This window comes from Rhinopithecus roxellana, chromosome 11, assembly GCF_007565055.1.
Source record: "Rhinopithecus roxellana isolate Shanxi Qingling chromosome 11, ASM756505v1, whole genome shotgun sequence".
Lineage (NCBI taxonomy): Eukaryota > Metazoa > Chordata > Mammalia > Primates > Cercopithecidae > Rhinopithecus > Rhinopithecus roxellana.
In genome coordinates this window covers 94,031,584-94,047,237 of record NC_044559.1, presented here as the reverse complement: position 1 = coordinate 94,047,237, position 15,654 = coordinate 94,031,584, and the positions used below count along the sequence as shown (strand labels likewise).

The window sequence follows — 15,654 nt, the reverse complement described above, 5'->3', positions numbered from 1 at the left end:
ATGTCCTTCAATTTCACTCCCTGCTAAAATGTTATAATATTATTTAACATCTGAATGACACATTCTATAAGCAAAAGCATTTTCCATGTGGTGGAGGCATAATTTTGCGGGATTGAATAGGATATTAGTGTTCAGAAAGAAAAGAGGATAGTGATGGGTTTGAGGTTGAACAAGTGCTTTTGCAATTCCTGTGACCAGTTCCAGTGGAAGTTCTTTCTGTTACTGCTGAAAATGTTGGCCTCTTCCTCAGCCTTTTATGTCATTGTATCCGGCGAGAATAACTCGAGGGTGCAGACCCAAATCGATGTGACAGTGGGTTGTGCTTTCATGGCTTAGGAAGAATGAATTTAGATCTGTTTTTCAGGGCTGTGCCAAATCAGTGTTTAAAACAAGTTGTGTAATGCCACTGATTTTTGTTTTTCACTTAATTTTTTTGTTTTATTCTGAAAAGTCTACATTATTCTGATTTACTTGACCGCTGGACAGCTGTTTTCTTACCCAAGAAAAATTTAAAAAGCAAACTCTGCAGAAATCGTTGTGTTGAATTAGTTTCTTCCTCACTCACTTCATATTTTTCCTGACAAGAGGACATGAGAACTGTCTGCTGTGTGTGTCATCATTCGAGACGATGCCTTTCTCTGGTCCGTGCTGTGTTCGCGTTGCCTCCTGCTGGGCTGAGCATGTCCGAAAGGCCAGGGGCCCACGGCCACACTGCTCTGCATCCTCATAGCCGGTGCCTGCTCTGAGCAAGCGCCCAGTCTCGGACAAACCGGCACACCTGTTAGTGTCGCCTTTTGATTCCTCCCCACCACGGGCTTTTTTCCACTTGATGATATGTGGTTGGTATAAATTCTCAAAAACAGCAAAATGTGAACATGTACAGCGATCAGTGTCATTAGCTACAGTTAAGGGTTTGTGATGTCCTTCCTGACTTTTTCGTGTCTGAGTGGCTAGCTAACGATTTGTTTCTTTAAGAATTTGGAGATTTTGTCTGATGGTTTGGGTTTCGGGGAGAGTGACCTGAAACACCTAAATCTACCCTTCTGCAGTGAGACCTTCCATGACTGGCTGTCAGACTGAGGTGTGGGAGCCTCCACAGGTCGCCGCGAGAGCGGTACGCGTTCTCTGTGATATGAGCTGAACCCGCCATCCTTTCCACACAGGGCGTTTCAGCTCACACTTGCACTGTGTTCCTTGATGCTTTAACTGTCTTAGTCAGTGACTTGTACATTTTCCAGGATGTCTTTTTCATTTTCTCTTTCTTGACTAAGAAAAATTTACTTCAGTAAATTGTTTCATGAGACTCCTCATCTCGGTTTCAGATTGTCTCCAGCTTTAAGACCACGACATCGCGAGCTGCCTGCCAGCTCGTGAAGGAGTACATCGGCCACCGGGACGGCATCTGGGATGTCAGCGTGGCCAGGACACAGCCAGTGGTGCTCGGGACTGCGTCGGCTGGTGAGTTGCACACGGACCTGGCCAGTCTGCGGAAGCATGTCTGTGCCTGATACCTGAGTGACGGATGTTCACTTTTCTGTGACAGAGGAATCCTAGATGCAAAAGTGTCCTGGAGGAGTCAGTGGAACCAACACATTAGCCCTTGGTGATGCTTAGTGCTGCGGCCCGCAGTCCTCCATTCTGTGGTCTTGTGAGAGGGTGTCTGGCTGCACCCTGCATTCCGTGGTCTCGTGGGAGGGTGTCCAGCTGCACCCTGCATTCTGTGGTCCCATGGATAGATGTGCATCTGCACCCTGCATTCTGTGGTCCTGTGGTGGGTGTCCGGCTGCACCCTGCTTTCTGTGGTCTCGTGGGAAGGTGTCCGGCTGCACCCTGCATTCTGTGGTCCCATGGATAGATGTGCATCTGCACCCTGCATTCTGTGGTCCTGTGGTGGGTGTCCGGCTGCACCCTGCATTCTGTGGTCCCGTGGATAGATGTGCTTCCGCACCGTCTTTTCCAGGTCCCCGTGGGTAGGGCGTTGCAACTCATAGTGAACCAAGTATCTGAGGAAAGAAATACTTGTTTGGAATTGATTTAACTTAAATGTGTTGAGGAATCAGTATTCCAATTATTTGTTTTCTTTTTTTTTTGAGATAGAGTCTTGCTCTGTTGCCCAGGCTGGAGTGCAGTGGTGCGATCTCGGCTCACTGCAACCTCCGCCTCCCAGGTTCAAGCAGTTCTCCTGCCTCAGCCTCCCGAGTAGCTGGGACTACAGGCGCCTGCCACCACGCCTGGCTAATTTTTTTTTTTTTTTTTTTGTATTTTTAGTAGAGGTGGGGTTTCACCGTGTTAGCCAGGATGGTCTCAATCTCATGACCTTGTGATCTGCCTGCCTTGTCCTCCCAAAGCGTTGGGATTACAGGCGTGAGCCACCGTGCCTGGCCCTCTTTTTCTTATCCATAGCCAAGTGTGTTTCTGATTGGTAGATGTATTTGACTTTTTTCCACAAGTGGAGTACAGCTGAGGGGCAGTGCTGTGGTACTCACTGAAAGTGAACACTACATGGGCATGTAGCCAGCAGTGGAGGCTGATGGCCTCCCCCAGCCGGAGTTTGCCCACAGAGTCACAGGGGCAGAGTGTGGAAAGCGACCCTTTGTTTTCTCTAAAAAAAGATGTTTTATGAAAGCTATCTAAGGTGGTATAATACCCCTTCAGATAAAAATTGCTCATATTAAAAATGGTGCTCATTGAAAATGCCGTCCCAGCTTGTGAGACGTTAATCAGTCACTGGACTCTGCTTTTTAGAGGCAGAAGTGAATAGCGAAGAAAGTTCTTGCTTCTCTTTGAAACTGTTTTCATGGATGAGTGCCTTGGATTCTTTGGAAATCATAGTTTAAAAAAAAGAATAGAAGGGTCCTTTCTGATATTTCAGAAATTTCATTTGGCTAATTGGCGCTTATTTCTCAGATTTTTCCATTAAATCTACTTAAAAAAGTAATGGCTATAGGAGAAAGGCCCGAAGATCCAAAAGAAATGCTTATCTCAACAGTCATAACTGGATTTGGATGCTGTTTGAATTTGAACGCTGGATGTTCTGGAACATTTTAATACTTTAATAAAATAATGAAACTGTGATGGAAACGACTTCTGTTTGTAATTTTCCAGCATGATGCAGCCAGCCTGATAGTAAAGTAGGAAATCGAGTCTCTGGTTGTCCATTAGCTGACTTCGTGGCCTCAGACAGGTCACAGCTTTTCCCATCTGGGAAATGTTTTCTTTGATCAGTTGAAGTGTACAGAGTAATAGAATCAAAGGTACAAGAGATATCAGTGGTAGTGTAACTTCCCATTTTTAGAGTATTTGTCTTATTCTTTCATTTGAAAAACTGTAAACTGATGATAGCTAAGTTCCGACTTCTTCATTTCCATCTTGCAGATCACACGGCTTTGCTGTGGAGCATAGAGACAGGGAAGTGCCTAGTCAAGTACGCAGGCCACGTGGGTTCAGGTAAGCACTGCCTAAGGAGTGCCGTAGCCAGAGGCCATTGCCTCCTCCAGTGTGTTTTTAAAATCGTGCATGGTAAAGCCAGCTGCTATTTCGTAGGAAGCTTTACTGTTTCGGTTGTCAAGGGACAGTGTGGTTTGTTCAGAGACTGGGATAACTCTGTGTCTTGAGCTTGTACGGGCTTAATAACAGGGAAAAGCTTAGCTCCCTAAACAATGTACATATCGTCTTAGTCTACATTTTATTTAATGTTTTATATAAACCATATGTAGGAAATTTTGTAACTGAAATGTGTGCATTATTTATCACAAAGTATCTGTTTTAGAGATTTACTTTTGATGTAGTGATAACTTGGATGTATTCAATAAAGGATACTCCATGAATGTGCTTGCGTGCCTGTAGTTAATGCTGTCCATGTAGTTAATGCTGTCCACGTAGCTCTTTTCTGCCTTTTCACTTAGAGCTGTGTGTGTACCAGTTTCCTGACCAGCTTTCGTTTCTGTTTCCTCTCGCACGTGGTATGTGGTTCCTTCCCCCGCAGTGCCCTCTTCACCTGCTCACTCGCCCTCCCTCACACCCTCCTCGCTGCCAGGCTGAGAGGTGGAATCACCTGTGTGCACAGAGGGACAGGTGTGGGTGGGGCCCGTGGCTCTGCGCACCTGTTTGCCCATCCCCAGGGTCCTGATGAGCTACAGACCCCTCCCCGCCCCTTTCACAGGACCTCCTCTCCTTCGGCCATTCTTGCTGTCACCGTGTCTTCTCTTTCTTGCCCTGGACTTTTCCTCTTAGCATGTAGACAGGCTGGCACCTTTCCCGTGTTAGACGCCCGCCTCCATGCTGCTTTCTTACCTATCTTCCTCCCCTGGCATCCCACAGACTGGCTGGGGTGCCACAGTGTCATCTACAGTTTTCTAGCAGTGCCTGGTGTGTGTGTGATCAGTGCTCAAATGTAGAGCAAAACGCTGTTACAGGAACAAGTGCTGTATTGTTTCCTCATTCAAATTTCCTCTTCAAAAACGTTAAAAAATTAAACATATATGCATAGGCTAAAAACTTAAGACTTGAAAGTCGAAATGACTCCTCGATCCCTGGGCTGCAGAATGGATGTTGTGTTAGCAGGCATGAAATAACATTCATCTTGTACATCTCCATTAGAGCTCTTGGGTGAGCAGGTGCATTGTCAATGAGCCAGCTGTATTTTGAAAGTTGTAGGTCTCAATGGTAGGCTTAAAATACTCAGTCAACAATGCTGTCATCAGATGTGCTGTCATCCATGCTTTGTTGTTCCATTTATGGAGGACAGGTAGAGGAGATGTAGCATGATTCTTAAGGGCCCTAGGATATTTGGAATGGCAAGTGAGCATTGACTTCAGCTGAAAGTCACCAGCCATTTTTGCCCCTAACAACAGTCAGCCTGTCCCTTGACGTTTCAAAGGCATGGATGTCTTCTCTCTAGCTATGAAAGTACTAGACGGCATATTCTTCCAATATAAGGTTGTTTGTTTGCATTCAAAACCTGTTGTTTAGAGTAACCATCTTCACCAGTGAGCTCAGCTGGATCTTCTGGAGAACTTGCAGCTTCTCCGTCAGCACTTGCTGCTTCACCTTGTACTTTTATGTTGTGGAGACGGCATCTTAAACCTCATAAACAACTCTGCCAGCTTCCAGCTTTTCTTCCGCAGCTCCATCACCTCTCTCATCCCTCATGGAATTGAAGAGAGCCAGGGCCCTGCTCTGGATTAGGCTTCGGCAAAAGGGAATGTTGTGGCTGGTTTAATCAATCCCAACCACTCCAACTTCCTATGTATCGGCGTGCTTATCATTTGTGTGTTCACTGGAATAGCGCTTTTACTTTCCTTCAAGAACTTTTCCTTTGCATTCAGAACTTGGCTGTCTGGTGCAAGATGCCCAGCTTTCAGCCTGTCTCAGCTTTTGACTTGCCTTCCTCACTAAGCTTAATCATTTATAGCTTTTGATTTAAAGAAAGCGATGTGCAACTCTTCCTTTCATTGGAATACTTAGAGGCCATTGTAGGGTTATGAATTGGCGTAATTTTAGTATTGTTTTGTCTCAGGGAGTAGAGAGGCCCGAGCAGAGGGAGAGATGAGAGAAAGGCTGGTTGGTGGAGCAGTCGTAACTCCCACAACATTTATTGAGTAAGTTTGTGGTCTTATGTGGGTGTGGTTTGTGCCCCCCCCAAAATGACAGTGGTATCATCAGAGATCACAGGTCACTATTAACAGATACAATAATTATGCAAAAATCCAAGGTCAAGGTGCTGGCAAAAATAAATTTAAAAAAAAATGAAAAAGTTTGAAATATTGCAAGAATTACCAACATGTGTCACAGAGACATGACGTGAACACGTGCTGTTGGGAAAATGGTGGCAATTAGGTCTTCGACGCAGGGTTGCCACAAACCCTCAATTTGTAAAAAATCCAATACCTACAAAGCACAATAAAGTGAAGGGTAATAAAACGGGGTATGCCTGCATCCACACACAGGCGAGTACATACACGCGTAGGTCATTTCTGTTCTCTACAGAGGATTTAATTTTTCCCTGGCCAGCAGATAGAGTGGATGGCAAGCCTTGATTGACTTAAGAGTTGGTGGCCAGTGGGTTTCAGGCTTTAGGGGCTGTGCTGTTCTTCTCGCTCCCCTTGTTTGAAGGGAGTTGTCCTTCGAGGATGTGCCTCCACAGGCCCCGAGCTTAGTTTCATCTGCCGGTACTCTCTGTGTTAGCTCTCAGAGGCTGCTTTCTCCTTGGTGTCCGCCCTCATGCCCAGTTTAGGTGCTGTCAGTGCCTGGGGGAGGCGAGCAGCTGGCCTGCTCCTTCCGGGCTGCCTCTCCTGAGGGATCCGGCCTCAGCTCCTGTGGCAGCCCCTCACCTCTGGAGGACTGCACCCTCGCTCCGGCTGGTCTCTGTGCCTTGAGGGAGTGCGTCAGGTAGGGGGGCCTCCAGTGCTTCCCTCTCGGGCCTCTGGGCTTCCATGATGACTTAAAGCCTTTTGTTTATTTTTTGCTGTTTATCTGCAGCGTTTATAATTAATCTCAGTAGGGGGTTGAGTGGATCCATGGAGGCTGCCTTGTCCCAGCAGGAAGAAGTCCCTTCCTGTTCTTGTGCCTGGCTGGTTTTTTTGTTGGCTTTCCATTCTTCACGCAGGTTAATTTGACCTTCCTGTGTTCACCCACTCACCGCCACCATCTGCTCTTCTGGCCTCCAGTATTTGGTGTCTGTTTCTTCTCTCATCGTCTCTTTAGTTCTTTCTTTGTGGGTCTGTGCCTGTTTCTTCCAGGATGCCTCCTGCATTTAGAAAGGCGTCAGAGACGGAAGAAGACGCCTGTGTTTCTGGCACGCTGTCATGTTGCGTGTGTCTCTCCTCTTCCTCCTGGGGACTTATGTTTGCGTTTTTCCACTAGGGGATTTTTTGTTGTTTTTGAGACGGAGTCTCACTCTGTCACCCAGGCTGGAGTGCAGTGGTGCGATCTCCATTCACTGCAACCTCTGCCTCCCATGTTGAAATGATTCTCCTGCTTCAGCCTCCCGAGTGGCTGGGATTACAGGTGCCCGCCACCATGCCTGGCTACATTTTGTATTTTTTTAAAATTTATTTTTAATTAATTTATTTTTTGAGACAGAGTCTTACTCTGTCGCCAGGCTGGAGTGCGGCGGTGGGATCTCAGCTCACCGCAACTTCTGCATCCCGGGTTCAAATGATTCTCCTGCTTCAGCCTCCCGAGTAGCTGGGACTACAGGCACGTGCCACCATGCCCAACTAAGTTTTATATTTTTAGTAGAGATGGGGTTTCACCATGTTGGCCAGGCTGGTCTTGAACTTCCGACCTCAGGTGATCTGACCGCCTCAGTCTCCCAAAGTGCTGGGATTACAGGCGTGAGCCACTGTGGCCGGCCTGGGATGTTTTGATCTCTAAGTTGACCTAACTAAAGGGAGTGGTGGGGCTGGTGGGAGTTGAATCAGTACAACTCTACAAGGAGGTGGTTTGACCCTGAATCACACTCTGCCTCTTTCCTCTTGGGTCCTCTGAGCAAAATGCCCAGCAACAGACTCCCCGCTCTGTCCCCCAGGAGGAGAAAACCAGTGAGGGTCCCAGTTTTGCTGTGTCTGCGCTTCTCAGAGGCAGAGGTGACGCTGGTGGCAGAGGTTGTTGTCCCCTTTGTTCTTCTCTCTTTAGATTTCAGCTTAAATTTTATGACAGTTAAATGTGCACGTGATGGAAAGAGCCAGTGTCTTTGACACTGGATGAAGGGTAGCTGTGACTGGCATCCCCGTTTCTGCTCCCCTCATGGCTGCTGTGGATTGGGTCAGGTGCTCATTGGTTCTGCTGCCACGCCTTTAAATCATGGCTCACAGTGCTGCCCCGGCCTTCTTGCTCCAGCCTGCCTGTTGACCGTCCACTGTGGAAGGTGACCGGGGGTGATTGAGCTCTCTCAAGGGCCTCATTACACCAGGCGTGGCTTCCATCCTCACCCCAACATTATTCTGTGCCGATTTTGTAAGATCTGGGGTCAATTTTCACATTATTATGCCTGTGTGAGCAGTGCTGTGAAGAAGCTGCCTCCACATCTCCCGTCACCATGTGCCTGCCCTCCGCCTCCTTCTGTGGCGCGGTGTCTTCCATCCACTCCTCACGGTGGCCCACCTTCATTTGTGATTAGCTGAAGGTGGGGATAGACATAATAAAGTGAAAATTGATCATCGATCTTACCAAAATTTCTCATCGAAATTGGAAGCGTTAATTTATTAGTGGTTCTAGTGATAATTTGGTTTTAGCTCCATTGAGTGCTTAAGTTTATTGCTTGTAAGTGTACACAGTTTCCACCAGCTTTTGCCACAGTTGTCTGTATTTTAATATTAATAATGAGGCTATCTTCTAGCATTTTTCATTTAGTTACTTAGAAAAATATAATTCTAATGGTATAGCTAGCAACATTTTGTTAAGGAGATCACCTTTTCAGATTTGGTCAAATTTCCTGTATGTTGTATGTTAGGGATGTGCATTTTCTTTACAAGGGATGGAAATAAGGGTTGGTGTCCCCACAGTGACATGAGTCAGCTCTTTGCTCTGCTGACTGGTGCTGACTGACGTAGCTCACCCCATCCCAATCCCTGTCGTTTGCTTCGGGAAGATCCCAGGTGGGCAGTGTGGGCTCCAGACGAGGTCAGACCTGTGGAGCCGGGCTCTGTGTTCAGTGCTGACATTTATGTGCGTGCTTGTGGTCTTGCTGACCACATGTCAAGCTATTCTGTCTACATTCAAGACAGGAGCAAGGGGGAAGGTGAAGTGCCAGGGTCTCATGCTCCTTTTTCAAGAAAATGGTAGCTTCCTCAGACCTCTGGCCGGGCGCAGTGGCTCACACCTGTAATCCCAGCACTTTTGGAGGCTGAGGTGGGCAGGAGTTTGAGACCAGCCTGGACAACATGGCAAGACTCTGTTTCTACTAAAAACACGAAAGACCCCGTCTCTACTAAAATAAAAATGGCAAGACCCTGTCTACTAAAAATACAAGGAAACCCCAAACTAGCCAGGTATGGTGATACATTCTTGTGGTCCCAGCTACTTGGGAGGCTAAGGTGGGAGGATCACCTGAGTCTCGAAGGTCAAAGCTGTAGTGAGCTGAGATGGCGCCACTGTACTCCAGCCTAGGCCACCAGAGTGAAATTCTGTCTCACACACACACAAACACACACACAAAGACCTCTGCCAAATACCCCTTTTGTAAGGAGAGTGGGAGGACATCATAACCTGCATAACCCAGTCCTGATTCATTCTCTGAGTCTGGCAGAGGTTATACTTTCTGGGGCCTGGGTTCTCTACTGGTCACAGAACAGACTGGGGTCCTTAGGCTGGGAAGGAAGGTGGGTGGGGTGGGGCTTGAGGTAACAAATAGTGTCTGCCACACTATAATTTGTCTTCACCTGTTGTCATAATTATGTTTTCTTTTTTTTAATCCTGATTTATTTTTAGCTGAAAATGACATCCTTGTGTATAAAAAGAACTAGATGATGAATATCCTTTTCCTGGGTCCTAAACTGGGGTGATTTGGTGGTTCATACCTTAGTTGTTTTTATTGTGCCTCTGTTCTAATTCACACATTTATGTATAGTTTAACTGAGTGGAGGATCTAATATTGAACTCATAGTTCTTTTAATGTTGACTTTGAAATACACGCTATAGCTAATAAATGTTGATAACATGTTTTTGTCACTTTAAACCTGTTTTTATCATATTTTTATTTTGCAGTAAATTCTATCAAATTTCATCCTTCAGAGCAGTTGGCTCTCACTGGTATGTTGATTTTTTTCTTTATTGAACAAAATGATAGATGGTCTTAAAACAACTATAAATATTCTTTTCTTATTCTAGCAGAATAATCCATGGCTTTTATGAAAGTTAATCTTTAGTAGACATTTTATGAATTAAATGAGAAATGGATAAAGGAAAATACATTGAGCAGTACTTTCTAGAGATAGTAGTGGATAAGCAGTTGGTTTTCTTGTGAGCTGAAGATGGCTTCATGGTCTTGAAGCCTTTCTGTGCAGCATCAGCATGTTTGTTGTTCCCCGTGTGGTTCCTGTAGATGGAGCTCTTCGAGGCCCTGTGATTACCGTTGTGTTCCCTTAGATTGTATGCATCTGATACGGAGAAATGAGAAAGGTAGCACAGAGACAACGGCAAGTTGCCAGAGTCAGCATTTTTATTTCTTTCTGGGTAATTTACCTAACCCGTGGTAGCTTGGATTTGCCATCATTTCAGAGTAGTTTTAAAAACTTGCCTTCGTTGGTTGCTTTTGGAGGGTAGCCTTACAGTACTGAGGACTTTTCCTGTGAGATTGTCAGACCCCCACAGATCCCCGTGATAACCCAGGGACATTGGTGATGATCTCGAAGGATGAGTGTAGGCTTTCCGTAGACCAGAGGTCCTTAGCGCTTTTTCTGTAAAGGAATAAGCAGTGAATATTTTCATCTTTGTGGGACATTCAGGCTCTGTCGCCAGTACTGAGTTCTGCTCTTGCAGCATAAAAGCAGCAGACAGTGCACTGATGAGTGGACATGGCTGTGTCCAGCAACTTTATTCACAAAAGTGGGTGGCAGCCTGGGTTTCGCCTGTGGGCCAGATTGTGCTGACCCAGGGATAGAACACCGAGGTTGAGATGACTGGCAGCTTCACGCAGGTGGAGTTGTTTAAGAAGGAGCCCCGGTGACAAGTACTTCCAGTGTGTGGGATGCAGCGAGTCACGCGGTTTGGTCAGAGTTTGTATGTGAGAGAGAAATGTGGTGGGAGAGTTAGACTGAGAGTCATTTTGAGCAGACCCAGACCACATAGCTGACTTTCACCTTCATATGTGTGTGAAGACTAAAGCAGACAAGGAGTTTACACCTTACGAAGTTGGCGGTTTGTGGGATGATTGGAAAGGGGGCAAGGAGACTGGTGGCAGTTAGATGTGTTCAGATTCAAACCAAAGGGCTCGAAAAGAGGGTGGAACCAGACACATCCAGGAACTGACAAAGACTTGGAAACATGAGGTCATGAGCATAGAGAGGGGAGAGTTAGACTAGGAAATGTGAGGTAATGGGGATAGAGAGGAGAGTTAGACTTGGAAACGTGAGGTAATGGGCATAGAGAGGAGAAAGTTAGACTCGGAAATGTGAGATAATGGGGAAATGTGAGGTAACTGGTATGGAGAGAGGAGAGTTAGACTGGGAAACGTGAGGTAATGGGGATAGAGAGGAGAGTTAGATGGGAAACGTGAGGTAATGGGCATGGAGAGGGGAGAGTTAGATGGGAAACGTGAGGTAACGAGCATGGAGAGAGGAAGGTTAGACTGGGAAACATGAGGTAATGGGGATAGAGAGGAGGGTTGGACTGGGAAATGTGAGGTAACGAGCATGAAGAGGGGAGAGTTAGACTGGGATTGGGCATGATGTTGATTTGAGGAGGAGTTGCAAGTCCGGGCAGTACATTTATTTGCATGAAACGTGCTGTCAGCTCAGAGCAGCTCCTTTAGGGAAGTTGGGTGGCAGTGAAGAGAAGATGGAAGCCAGCCTGCCCCCGTGTGTGGGTGAGATGTGGCCGTGCTGGTGTCCGAGGCCTGTTCTGTGCCCCACGGTGCTGTCCTTTTGTCTTTCCAATCCTCAGTAAAAGCGTTTCCTTGCAAACTGGCTGCTGAAAACAGCGGGACGGGAGCCGTACACATAAGGAGTGCTGATAGGTGCCTGGCCCATTGAAAGGCCGCATCCATGTTGAATGGATGGAGATGAGTGTCGCTTTCCCGAACATCTCAAGAGTGGATCGCAGCTCTGAGTTCTGATGTGATAGGATTTCTTAGAGGTTAGATAGATGGAGAGAAAAATCTACTATTTGTACATTTTCTCTGAACTTCCAGGACTTCCTATGCTAGAATGAAAGGTGAAATTGTTTTTTAAGTGATCATTATTTCCTCAATTTTGGACATGTACTCTATTCTCAATAGCATTATGCAGTCTCAGAAAAGAGTTATTTAAGTAAAAAGTACATTCATCTCACTAAGTGGTCACTAAGCCGGAAAGGTCTGACTGCCGCTGCTCAGCCAGAGTGGCGGTGAAGAGCGCATTTTACCATGGTCTGTGCCTTGGGTAATTTTCCCCGATTTCTCTCTTCAGCTTCTGGAGATCAGACTGCTCATATCTGGAGATACGCGGTGCAGCTGCCGACACCCCAGCCTGTCGCTGACACTAGTGTAAGCACCTTTCCTTACCTGCGAGTATGTAGGATGCTGATGTCTGCGAATCTGAGAATCCATTTATAATATCTGTCATGGACCGAATGTTTGTGTCCCCCCAAGTTCAGCATTGAAGCCCTCACCCCCTGTATGGTCGAATTTGGAGAGGGGGCCTCTAAGGAAGTAGTTAAGGTTCAGTGAGATTGTGTGAGGTCCTCATAAGAGGAGACGGTGGAGTGCTCGCCTGTGTTCTCAATCTCTCTGTCACTCTCTGTGTCATGTAAGGGCAGAGCCAGAGGGTGGCCGTCTGTAAGGACGAGCCCGCACCAGAACCTGAATTGGCTTGATCTTGGACTTCCAGCCTCCAGAACTGTGAGAAAATGTTCTGTTTTTTATAAATCACCCAGTCTGTGGTATTTTGTTATGGCAGCCAGAGCAAACTAAGACCGATTTTAGTACCACAAAGTAGGGGAGCTGCTAAAGAAATGCCTGAAAATGTGGACATGGCTTTGGAGCTGGGAATGGGTAGATGCTGCAGGTGTTTTCAGGTACCTGCTGGAGAAAGCCTCCATGACGGTGAAGGGCTTGTTGGTAGAAACACGGACATTGAAGGTGACTCGGGTGAAGGCTCAGAGAGGAAAGGGGAGAGCTTTTAGTGTCTTAGAGAATGCACATATCATAGGCAGAATGTTGTGGAAAAGTGGATGTTGAAGGCTCTTCTGCTGAGGCCTCGGAGGAGGTGAGGGACAGGTTACGGGGAACTAGAAGAAAGTGATCCTCATTACAAAATGGCTGAGGACTTGACTGAGCCGAGATCTTGTGAATGAAATGTTAAAGGTGCAGCCTGGTTGTTCTCCTTGCATATAATAAAGTGCTAAAAGTCGGAGATACTCTGAAAGAGCTGTTAAGGGAAAGGGGATGACAACTTGTAAGATTCAGGAAATTCCCAGCCTATGCCTGTTACAAAAAAAAGAGAAAGCCGGTTCCGAAGAGAACATGCAGGGTTTGTCTGAACAGCCAGTTGACATGGAGGTGAGTGTGGGTGGGAGCCACGGCTTTAAGCACCCACCGCAGCAGGATCCAGGACTGGAGATGGGATTATATCCAGAGACTCCGCCAGCTCAAACCAGAGGGGACATGGTGGGGACAGAATGAAGGAAGGTGTCAGACTGCTGTGATTCCACAGCACAGAAACCAGAGCTGCCTGGGCAAGAACCTTTACAACCGGAAGAACGCCCCTGAAGGTGATTCTGAGGTTGGTAGGGCTGCAGCTGTCACCGCAGTTCCCAGGACAAGGGCCTGTTTCTTCCTTGGTTTCGAAGTGTGGGGGCCTCCTTGGTTTCAGGGCCAGGCTGCCGTGGTCCAGTGCTGTGGGGGTGGGGCTGCCAGGCTTAGCCAAGGGGGTGACGCCCCTGCCCCAGCATACTTGGAGGGTGGCGCATCCAGCCCGAGGGGCTCTCTGGAGCCTGAAGAGCTCACGGAGTTTGCCTTGCGGGATTTTGGACTTGCTTGGACCCCGCCACCCTTTCCCTGTTGCCTCTTTCTCTCTTTTGGAAAGGGAACGTCTGTCCCGTGCCTGCCCTACTGTTGTATTTTGGGAACGCTTAACTTGTTTGGGTTGCGTGGTTTACGGCTGGAGGGGAGCTCAACTTCAGGGTGGGCGAATCGCACCCTGAGTCCCACCCATTCCTGATTCAGGTGATGTTTTGTTGAGACTTGGGACTTCACACCTTAGCGCTGATGCTGGAATAAGACTTCTGAGGCTGTTGAGATGGGACGACTGTATTTGCCATGCAAGAAGGACATGAATTTGGGGGAGGCCAGGGACAGGATGTTCTCAACTGAATGTCTCTGTCCCCCAGAAATCTGTGTTGAAGCCCTGACCCCCAGTGTGGCTGTATTTGGAGATGGGGCCTCTAAGGAAGAGGTTAAAGCAAAATGAGGTAGTGGAGGGGCTGCCCTGATCCCATAGGATGAGTGTGTCAGAAGAGACATCACACACTCACCCTTATGGTTGCCCTTGTGTGCGCATGCTCTCTCTCTCCCCCCTCCCCATTTCTCCGTTTTTTTTTTTTTTTTTTTTTTTTTTTGAGATGGAGTCTCGCTCTGTTGCCCAGGCTGGAGTGCAGTGGCGTGATCTTGGCTCACTGCAACCTCTGCTTCCCGGGTTCAAGGGATTCTCTTCCCTCAGCCTCCCGAGCAGCCGGGACTACAGGTGTGTGCCACCACACCCAGCTTTTTGTATTTTTGTATTTTTTTTTTTTTTTTTGAGACGGAGTCTGGCTCTGTCGCCCAGGCTGGAGTACAGTGGCCGGATCTCAGCTCATTGCAAGCTCCGCCTCCCGGGTTCACACCATTCTCCTGCCTCAGCCTCCCGAGTAGCTGCGACTACAGGTGCCCGCCACCTCGCCCGGCTAGTTTTTTGTATTTTTTAGTAGAGACGGGGTTTCACCAGGTTAGCCAGGATTGTCTCGATCTCCTGACCTTGTGATCCGCCCGTCTCGGCCTCCCGAAGTGCTGGGGTTACAGGCTTGAGCCACCGCGCCCGGCATATTTTTGTATTTTTAGTAGAGACGGAGTTTCACCATGTTGGTCAGATGGTCTCGATCTCTTGACCTCATGATCTGCCCTCCTTGGCCTCCCAAAGTGCTGGGATTACAGGCGTGAGCCACCGTGCCCAGCCTCTCTATGCTAATATTAATAGAAGAGCCCCTGTGGGCATGCTGCAGGATGGCAGTGCCACACACCGGAAGAGGGGCCTCACCAGAAGCTGCACTGGTTGACGCCTTCGTCATGGACTTAGAGTCTCCAGAACTGGAAAATAACTAATTTCTGTCGTTGAAGCCTCTTGGCCTGTAGTGTTATGTTTTGGTGGCCTGCGCTGACTGAGACAGCACCTAGAAAGACGCTCCTTTACCTCTGTATGCATGCATCTGCTCCAGTCTTCCTTTCTACAGATAGTAAACGTTTATCATCCACTCTCTTACAGTTTATGTTTGGATCCTGTTTCTTACTGTTTTGTCTGTTTAGTATTAGACATCTGGTGTACCTTTCATGGACTTTTATCATCACATCAGCTAATGGCTTGTATGACATCAATTTTATGTGGTTCAAATTTAAACAGATAACAAAAGATGTGTATTGAGAAGAATGAATTCATGTATTTATACCATAAATTCATAAAATTCTTCACTTACTGTTTGCCTTGCGCTGTCTGTGGTAGCCCAGCACCCTATGTTTATGATCACAGAGAGGCCTGAATGTTTCTCTGAGTGCAGTTATCTCCCTAGTTTCAATGACAGGCTAAACGTTAGTGGCGTGGTCTTCCCACATGCTCAGCCCTCACTGTGCACCTGAACAGGTGGGAACAGCGCCCGGCAGACAGCGTAGATGATGTACACGTCTAGAAGTTTCATTTTGTATTGGGGTGTGATTGTTGCAAGGATGAGAGTAATCTAGTTTTGATATTTTCATCTTGGAATATTCCT

At 47.2% G+C, this 15,654-nt stretch overlaps 1 protein-coding gene across 3 annotated transcripts in view; it reads left to right on the top strand.

Annotated features, from left to right (window-relative positions):
- The window catches only part of WDR37 (WD repeat domain 37), a 77,521-nt gene that overhangs the window by 28,642 nt on the left and 33,225 nt on the right, over positions 1–15,654 (top strand). For all 3 annotated transcript variants that reach the window (XM_030940636.1, XM_010362011.2, XM_010362002.2), the window contains exons 6-9: positions 1,323–1,458; positions 3,376–3,447; positions 9,709–9,753; positions 12,108–12,184. In XM_030940636.1, the coding sequence (XP_030796496.1) occupies positions 1,323–1,458; positions 3,376–3,447; positions 9,709–9,753; positions 12,108–12,184 (330 nt within the window). The remainder of the gene's footprint in view (positions 1–1,322; positions 1,459–3,375; positions 3,448–9,708; positions 9,754–12,107; positions 12,185–15,654) is intronic.